This window comes from Pinus tabuliformis, chromosome 6 (assembly GCF_031772625.1).
Source record: "Pinus tabuliformis cultivar Carrire ecotype Pingquan chromosome 6, CPIR1, whole genome shotgun sequence".
NCBI classification, from domain to species: domain Eukaryota; kingdom Viridiplantae; phylum Streptophyta; class Pinopsida; order Pinales; family Pinaceae; genus Pinus; species Pinus tabuliformis.
In genome coordinates this window covers 1424979372-1424989016 of record NC_142292.1, presented here as the reverse complement: position 1 = coordinate 1424989016, position 9645 = coordinate 1424979372, and the positions used below count along the sequence as shown (strand labels likewise).

At 36.2% G+C, this 9645-nt stretch overlaps 1 protein-coding gene across 2 annotated transcripts; it reads left to right on the top strand.

Moving 5' to 3' along the window:
* Positions 1 to 285: 285 nt before the first annotated feature.
* Positions 286 to 5391, top strand: LOC149263993 (Nuclear transport factor 2 (NTF2) family protein with RNA binding (RRM-RBD-RNP motifs) domain-containing protein). Of its 2 annotated transcripts, XM_089427206.1 has the most exons (10): positions 287 to 594; positions 1683 to 1743; positions 1836 to 1973; positions 2098 to 2398; positions 2511 to 2746; positions 2827 to 3001; positions 3140 to 3261; positions 3347 to 3412; positions 4484 to 4550; positions 4639 to 5391. In XM_089427206.1, the coding sequence occupies exons 2-10, from the start codon at positions 1687 to 1689 to the stop codon at positions 4905 to 4907; spliced, it is 1431 nt and encodes a 476-aa protein (XP_089283332.1). In that variant the 5' UTR covers positions 287 to 594; positions 1683 to 1686; the 3' UTR covers positions 4908 to 5391. The 2 variants fall into 2 exon arrangements, with proteins under 2 accessions (XP_089283337.1, XP_089283332.1); XM_089427211.1 differs by lacking the exon at positions 3347 to 3412 and having other exon boundaries at positions 286 to 594.
* The last annotated feature ends 4254 nt before the right edge of the window (positions 5392 to 9645 follow it).

The following is a 9645-nucleotide window of genomic DNA, read 5'->3' as shown; positions in this document are numbered from 1 at the left end:
AAGTCAATATTAAAAACATTATCTCATAATCTTTTTGTCTCAATTAAAAAACATTAATTATACTAATCTTTATTTTCCAACATCATGTTTAGTTTAAGTCTAAGTTTGATATGCAATGTTATACACTAAAAAAACTTAATAAATCAACCCATCCTACCTTACCAAGGAGCTTATCTAAATGCAATGGAATATGCCCCAACTTTATTTTTGCTTAAAATAAAACCCTTCGGCGCTTGGTGAGGAGTTATTAAGATGAAGGGGGACTTTGTTCACCGATAAAATACACTTTTATTTATGCATTGCAATAAAAGCTTCGAGGGAGAGGAAAAGGCATCGGAAAAAGCATTAGAACAAAGCCTACCCCGCCCTCTGTGGTTATTGAGGTATCCTTATAGGAGAAAGAGATCTGACCCATCTGCTGTAAGGCCTTCCCGTGATCTATTTCTCCATATTTGGGTTCCAAGGAAATCTCTGCATTGGGGGCTCTGTGACACACAGAGGGCATCGGTCAAAGGAGCCTCTCTACTGGTTTCACTTGCTCAAGGCAAACATTTGCTTGGTTTTTTCTCTTGTTTCTTCAACAGATCGGTTCAGGTTAGTGGGTTTTAACTGATTTTTTGTTTGCTTTATTTAATGATGATCTGGTTATGGTTTTCTCTTTGCTTAAGGAAAGCTTGTTCTGAGTTTTTTAAATGAGTTTCTTGTGCTTGTGTGTTTTATTTTTCTCTGGTTTCTCAGACTTCGCCGGGATTTATATTTAATCCATATTTTTTCTAAATTCCTGCAAACCTTGGATTCGTTCATGTATATACGCCGGATCAACCATCCTTTTTTGCGGGGTTTTCAAAATGTCGTTTTTTCTATGTCGTTAACTCGGACTTAGGCCATTAGGGCATGCTTTCACTGAGTTTTTTTGTCTCCATAGATGTCGATCTATTCTGCTTGTAGCTGTTTTTTTTGCGACTTGCATTGATTTGAATTCCTTGGTTTGGTTTTATTGTTAGGGCTTTGTGATTTTTTTTTAGGTGGGGTGTGGGCAGGTTTCAAGTTTGGCGGGGCGAGGTTTTATGTGGAATTTAGTAGGGTTTGTTTCATGCTGGTAAGGGTTTTAGATTGTTTTACTAGGTCTTGTTGAAGAATTTCTTCATGGTTGAGTACCTGTATGACGGATTTTTCTTTAGGTTTTTGTATATGGCATGGAGTTGTACGTTGTTGCATGCCTTTGACACCGGGGAATGTGAATTTCTATGGTATTAAAGCTAGGACTGGCACTGCTTTTGTATTCAGAACGAGTGTATGAGTAGATTAAGGCATAAAACTTGTTTCCACTGTGTTCAATTTATTTTCTGCTATTGTATTCAGAACGAGCGTATGAGTAGACTAAGGCATATAACTTGTTTCCACTCTGTTAAATTTATTTTCTGCTTTTGTATTCAGAACGAGTGTAATGAGTAGATTAATGCATATAACTTGTTTCCACTTTGTTCAATTTATTTTCTTTTCCCCTCTTTTCTCTCCTTTTAAAGTTATATATTTGGGGGTTTGATTAATGGGATGGGCAATTATTAGGCTTCGGTATTCTTCATTGAGAGTTTCCTCAGTCATTGAATGTTGAGTTAGTTGTTTTTATCCGGCTCTCAAAACTTATATCAAATATCGCGTGATTTTAAATGCCATCGTAGAAACATGACGACCCAGCAAGTGAACCCTGCAGCAGTTGTCGCTGTCCCTCCTGCCTCAGTGGTATGTATTTTGTATCTTAATGTTTTTATATTGAGGGCTGGAGTGGGTTGGTGTATTGTTTATATAGTGATCTTGTGACTGTCGGTTGGTAGGTTGGAAACGCCTTTGTGCATCAATATTACCATGTTCTCCACCAGTCACCCCAAATGGTATTCAGGTTTTATCAGGATTCGAGCAAGCTTGGACGCCCAGAACCAAATGGAGAGATGAGCTGCACAACAACTATGGCGGTAGTTTGATTGATGATTTCGATATTGATATCTGCAATCAAGCATGCTGCATTGCAAGTCAATTGCTTAGTTTCACGGGGTCATGACATGATAGTTCTTTTCTGTTTGTTTATTTTTGATGCAGGCTATAAATGATAAGATTATCTCACTAGACTATAGTGATTATACAGCAGAGATAAAGACCGTGGACTCTCAGGATTCTTACAACCAGGGAGTCCTTGTACTAGTAACGGGCGCGTTGAATGGAAAAGATGGTCTAAAACGGAATTTCACACAGTCTTTCTTCCTTGCTCCTCAGGACAAGGGCTACTTTGTTTTAAACGATGTGTTCAGGTACTTGGACGAGCCTCCCCAGCCAGAGACAGCTAACATATTTATTAATGGCATCCCGGAACAGACTTCCAAGGTTCCTGCTCCTGAGCCAGGTAATATATCTGCTGCTTTCAACATTGAATTGTTGAGATAGTGAAAAGTTAAGTATTGCGCAGTCTGCTTTTTCTAAGCGGTTCTTAATGTTGTATGCAATCTCTCCTCCAGCTGCAGAGCCGGCACCTTCACCAGAACATGTAGTTGATCAACCGGTTGCTGAATTGGACGAAGAACCCCAGGTTGAAGAAGTATATGTGCAGTCAGACCATGGAGAAGGACCAGTGGCAGTAGAGGAAGCTCCAAATGTGCAGGTTCATGAAAGTGTTCAGAATGAGCAGCCGCCAGTTGTTGAAGTTCCTGTTTTAGCCCAAGAAGAAGCACCTAAGAAATCTTATGCGTCAATCGTAAGTTTGTATTTGATTGAATTTAAACTATTAGTTAATCTATAGAACTGCTTTTGTCTCTAATTATTCTGATTTCACAGGTGAAGGTTCAGGCACCAGTGCAGGCACCAGTTCAGGCACCATCTATCCCAAGGACAATACCAGTAAATGTTGAACGACAAGCAACTGCTCCTACACAAACACCGATTCCCTCTGAATCATCGGGCCCTTCTGCTCCCAATCCTACAGAGAACAATAATTCTCATGAAGCAGAAGGTGGTGACTAATTTCTCGACTTTAGAGTTGACAGATGTTCTTGATTTATTCATTGTAACTGCTGACTGGACTTTTTTGGAGCTTCAATTCAAGACTTACACTTTTGTTTCTAATCGTGTCATTATCAATTACATCCAGGTGATGGGCGATCGATCTACATTAAAAATTTGCCTTTGAACGCTACCAGTTCCCAACTTGAAGAAGAGTTCAAGAAGTTTGGGTCTATTAAGCCTGACGGTGTCCAAGTTAGAAGCAACAAGGTTTGGCTTCAGAAGAAATTTATTATCTTATTGTGTTTACAGGATTTTAATAAATTCTTACAACCCTTCAAAATTTGTCTTACAGCAACAAGGCTTCTGTTATGGTTTCGTGGAATTTGAGTCATCAAGTTCTATGCATAGTGCTATAGAGGTACTTCAAAATTTATTAATATTTTTTGGAGTTAGATTTGTTTTTTATTAGACCAAATCATCTGTGTCATGTTTGTCTTCCTGGGTATCTCTTTTTTAGTCTAGATAGCTCTGTTAATTCAATGTTGTTAGGTTTACATTTACTTTTACAATAAAAATGGTGTGCAGTTTGGGCCTTGTGCCTAGTCATCTACCCTCAAATGCAAAACCAGGCACACAACAAAAATTTAATTCCATACTCATCTGGTTCATCTCGCTGGGCTGTGCTAGAGATCCATTCTAATGATAAGCGTAGATCACACTTGCCACATTTATAGTCATAAGCTTATAATGTATATGCACGAAAGACGTGAAAACAATTATTGGTTGGACATTTCTCTAAAAAGTGCAATAGTCAGATCCAAAGTAAGGAAGCATGTTGTCCTTAAGTAATACTGCGTGGAAGGTCAATGTTAAATAACAAGATTGACTGTTACGGACAGACATTGCTTTGATACAGGAGAATCAGCAAATGCCTGGCCAACATTGATGCACTGAACCCCCCAAATGATAAAACAGTTCTGCCACACTTTGAGCTGTCCACATTATCAACAAAACCAGTGATCCTAGAAGGCTGGCCTAGTGTAAACCATAGGCTGGTGTCTTATAGACTGCTGTTTGCCCTTGCTACACGATCAGCCATCAGGACCTGCACCACACAAAGAAGCCCAAAAGAGCATAGTCATAGAAAAAAGTTGTTGGTCCACAGACCTTGCTACATGATCTATAGGTGCCTCAGTAGGGATTCTGTCATTGTTTCCCCCGTGGATGCTGCCTTTTATCCTACACTTGGAAGAAACCACTTTTCTTCTTTGGCATTCAGAATGTAGAGGTGACTATCCAAAGAGGCAATGTTGAGGAGCCTCCGTCATCCATTATAGCTTTATATTACATATGGTCATGAATCTATCCTTGTTGGGCAATTTCTGTAACTTTATTTATGTGCTGCATGTGTAATTTGTTTGTAAATTTCATGCATTTTCCCTTTTCATCACTCTTCGATGTTAATTGGTTGTGGATATTCTCTATACAGGCTTCGCCAATTAATATTGGTGGACGCCCAGCATATGTTGAGGAGAAGAGGCCTGCTGGCCCCAGAGGTATGGAGATATATACTTTTGTTGGGAACAACATTTAAGTCATCGTCACTTGATGCCACGTGCACTAAAATCTCAACTTTTTTGACAGCTATACGTGGACGGTTCCCACCTGGAAGAGGTGGCTTTCGAAATGATGTTGTGAGGGGGCGTGGTGGTTATGGAGGTCGTGGCTATGGAAGAGGTGATTTTGTAAACAGAGGTGATTTTTCTGGTCGAGGGCGAGGTTCTTCTGGGCGTGGTGGTTCTGAAGGATACCAAAGGGTTGATCAATTTGGAAATGGTAGCAGGGGTGCTCGGCCTAGTGGTCCAAATCAGATGTCCAGAAATGGGCAGAGGGCTGGCTCTGTTGCTGCATGATGTGTTTTAAAATTGAAAATATGACTGACCAGATTGTGTATTGTGTTGAGTTCACACTCAAGTTGATAGTGTTAAAGGTTTTTAAGATATGAAAGCGAAGCTCCGGTTTTTGAGGTAATGAGATACTGTTTTTGGCAATGGCATTGGTTTGCCTCATTGGTTTTCGACATGGATCAGCTATACAGGGGTTCCTGGGGCAGAATGCACCAAGGCAATCAATTGTGTTAGAAAATTTTAATCTCATTTACGGCAATCAATTGTGTTAGAAAATTTTACTCTCATCTTCTTGCACGTTAGTGAAAATTTTAGAATTGATATATCCATTGTAGGGTCTTGGGAAAATTAAATTGTGAACCTTTCTCTCATTGGAACAAGAGCAGAAAGTTTTATATTGTACCGTGGTTCAGAAGCTATTTCCTAGAATATTCATACATTCAATACATTCAATTTTGTTTAGAAGAGAACACCCCTGATATTATTTTGACTCGTGTGATATCATTCCTTACGGGAGTGACCATTCAAACAGATACTGGCCAATATTTTTTTGGTCTTTACATATTTGCATTAGATGGTTGAACTGGGCAATAATGCAATCATCTTATTTGTATGACTAAATACTAAACTTCACACCTATTTGCAATTAGCTTTATTTGTATGTGATGGTAGCTGGAAATGTACCAAATTATACTTGAAGATAAAAGTTTTGGTTGCTGGTGACATTTGATTTGATGCCTTACACCATTTCATAGATCTCTGATTGTCAAGCGTAAATGTGAAGCTGTGAAATAGCGTATCTCTCAACCGACCCTGAGGGGCAATACATGGTTTTCATTTCCATCGTCTTTTGAGATTTATAGCCGTTTACTCAGTTAGAAAATCATCTTCAGATATAGCCATTAGTTCAATTGTTAGTCATGTTTGCGTGTGGTTTCTAATATGAAACTTAAGGACTACCAAAATATCTTGTCAATAGTATGATATAGAGCCCCCATTCAATCTCTGTTTAATGTGACAAGGCATAATGTCATATATCTAAACAGAAGTTCGATATGTTGACAGCGTGCTGAGGGTAGGTCGGTTCTTTACTTTTAACATGTCAGCTGCTCTTCTTTTTGGTGCTGTTTATTAGGTTAGTGCAGAACTAAGGTGGCATTTTTAATGCTACACTCATGCCTGGCAACCCAGTTTCTGTGTTTAGTCTCTAAAACTTCGGGTACAAAATCAAGTGCTGCATTAATACCTTTACAATTTTTTAGAACAATTAATTGAGCAGATTTACAGGGTTGCAATTAATTGAACAAATTTGCAGGGTTGCCATCATACAGGGTGAAAATTTCCATATTTGCATGACCATTTGAATAGAACTCGACTAATTCCTTTTTGCTGTTTTTAGTTATGACAATAGCAATCATGATTGTTTGAGTGGCCAAACATTTGGATATGCTCTCTCATGAAAATTTTGTTGTTGATATTTCAAGAGATGATTATTGTGTCCAAAACTTATTAGCGTTTGCCCTTTTATTTCTTTGATTCCTAAAGTACTGCCCAATTTTTGGTCATAGCGGATACACAACTCCTGGGTTTTGTCCCCGGCATTTATGTTCTGAAAATTGAACACGTTGTAGTTGTGGTAGGCTTTCATGTCCCTCAACAGCCCAAATCAGTGTAATTTGGGTCAGAGCGGATACGCAACTCCTGGGTTTTGTTGTTTGGGGGAATTCTGGCATATGTACTGAAAATCGAACCTGGCCTAGTTGTGATGGGCTTCCATGTCTACGACAGCCCAAATGAGTATGATTCGCTGTAACAAGCTTGGTTGTTGGTTTTGATTGTGATAAATCCAAATAACCGTAAATGCTACAACCGTAAATCTTAATTTTCTGAGATTTTTTAATCTCAATATAATGTAAATCTTAATTTTCTGAGATTTCTGAGATTTTTTAACTTTATTAAAAAACAATGGCTCCCCAGATATTTCAATTTTGGTCCTCTCCAGCCTAGTATGCCAGAGATGTAATGCCTTGTTATTTATTAAGCCTTGTATGCGAGAGATGTAATGCCTTGTTATTTATGAAGTGTTGAGAGAGACTAAATTGATTGAGGTTCAAATCTTCAAGTTTTGCACTCTTTTTTCTGCATTCAAAAAAGAGGTTTTAGTATAAAACTTGAAAAAATATTTGCATTCTCAGAGATTTAATCCCTCTAGATGCTTGATAGATTTGGAGTGGACACTGGATGCTTGATAGATTAGATTTGGAGTGCACTTAGATTTGGAGTGGACACTGGACGCTTGATAGATTAGATTTGGAGTGCACTTAGATTTGGAGTGGACACTGGACGCTTGATAGATTTGGAGTGCACTTAGATTTGGAGTGGACACTGGACGCTTGATAGATTTGGAGTGGACGCTTGATAGATTTGAAGTGGACACTTGATAGATTTGGAATTGACATAGATCTAGACTCGTAAATTATAATTTTTTTTTTGAATTTTATGTTTGAAATTAAAATTATAATATATATATATATATATATTTTTGAAATTAAAAAAATTAATTTTCATCTTCATTTTTTTTCATGACACGATTGTTTTATTTAAACAAGTTGTCTCTGGGCGTTTATGAAAAAATCGATCATATACTTTTGGTTTGAATAGACCACACTGAGTGACAAGGTTAGGACTACGTATATGCCCATGCCTTTAGGTTAGGATTATGGAAATTAAATCTGGTTTACGTAATCTGGTTTTATGTGCAAGTCCGGTGTTGTTTGGGATCTCGTGTCCGGTTACAATATTACAATAATTAATATACAGGCAAATGAATGTTGTGATTTTGTGCTTAGGACTTTCGAATCACTTAGCAATGCTTTGCGAAGCAGTACCTACATTATAACAAAAATAACTTAATGCTTTGTAATTGGACTAACCTATTAGTAACATGTAACATCTTAATAAAAAGTAGTTTATATGTTGAGATCTTGAAATAACTTACATGCACTTACATGCTTTGTAATTGTACTAACCTATTAGACTAACGTATTAGTAACATGTAACATCTTACTCTAATGTAACAGCTTTACTAAAAAGTAGTTTATATGTTAAGATCTGTGTTCGGGTACAATAATTAATAGTCAGGGAAATGAATGTTGGGATTTTGTGATTGGACTTTCTAATCACTTAGCAATGCTTTGCAGAGCAGTACATGCACTCTAATGTAACATCTTACTAAAAAGTAGTTTATATGTTAATATCGTGTCCGGTTACAATAATTAATATCCAGGCAGATGAATGTTGGAATTTTGTGGTTGGACCTTTTAATCACTTAGCAATGCTTTGCAGAGCAGTACATGCATTACAATGAAAATAACTCTTTCACTGACTTCTTAGACTAACGTATTAGTAACCATGTTACGCTAAAGTAGTAGTTTAAGGGAATTATTAATGTATTGTGTGTAAAATGTTGCAACAAATAAGCGGAAATGTGCATAAGGAATACAACCAAATGAATTTACTGATATAATATGTATATATCTAAAATATGTTGATATATGTATATATCTAAAATATGTTGATATGATATGTATATCTAAATTGTGTCTCAATAAATAATGAGAAGATGTTTAACACGGTAGATGAAGAGGGTTTCAACGTTATTATCAAAACAAGATAATTACAAAAGCTATACATTACAATGCTTAATGTTTTTATACAAAAGCTATACATTACAATGCTTAATGTTTTTATATGTATGTTACATTCTTTAACAATATGAGGAGATTGTGGATGATGATTTTCTACTCCATAAATCAAATTGAGAAGATTTGTGTTAAATGATAAAGGGTTATGAAGTATTATATAAGAAAGAGAGTTGTAATACAAACTCCAATGATTTTACAAGTACATGTCGAAGTTATAGTTTTGTAATAAGTAAAATTGGTTGTGGGTGATGATTTATTTTTCTAAATTTATAGACCAAATTGAGTTGGTTACTAAATGCTATTATTGAAGTTGGTTGTTGATAATAGTGAGGGTCATGTTGTAGGAATTGTAAGTAGATGTTAATTAATGTTAAAAAGCTTGTTAAAGATGGTCAAATAATATTTGTTATCTATATGTGTGGTTAAATGTTATTGTCAAAAATTTGATCATAGCCATAGTTCTCTCATTGATGTATATAAAACTATGCTATGTTTATTTGAAGTGTGTTTCTTAAATTGAAAAGGCTATTGCCCATGCCTATATGAAATAAGTAAATGCTAGAATTCTAAATGCTTTTAAATTAATATACACTAAGCATTAATATTAGGGAAGTAATCATGGTCGAGGGAAAAATGTTGTCATGTTTTAAAGTGCACTTTTGGATTTGTGATGTTATTGTCAACCACTTTAATTTGGAATAAAGAAATGTTAGGATTTTGAATCTTTTATCTTACTAATAATAGAATATTGGGATAAAGCTTATGTATTTACTATTTAGGTTGGCGTTTTGAGAAATTATATTGATTAGATCTTAGCTCTCACTGCCACATGATAATGTGATCTAGAATAATATGAAAAAATACACTTATTGCTTGTTTTGATGAGTATGTATGCATGATGCTCAAGGGGTTAGCATCCAAAGATGATCCTTAAAGTGATCTTTTTGAAAATACAACTAGAACTTGTCACAATTTTTTTTTTTTTTTTTTTTGCTTTTGCGTATGGATTTATTAAAATCCAATGGATAGACTAAGTCTAT

Coding starts and splice junctions, on each gene's coding strand:
- LOC149263993 (XM_089427206.1), top strand. CDS start 1,687: ATGACGACCCAGCAAGTGAACCCTGCAGCAGTTGTCGCTGTCCCTCCT. Junction 3,262..3,346: donor TCCAAGTTAGAAGCAACAAG/GTTTGGCTTCAG, acceptor TTTGTCTTACAG/CAACAAGGCTTCTGTTATGG. Junction 3,413..4,483: donor CTATGCATAGTGCTATAGAG/GTACTTCAAAAT, acceptor TTCTCTATACAG/GCTTCGCCAATTAATATTGG.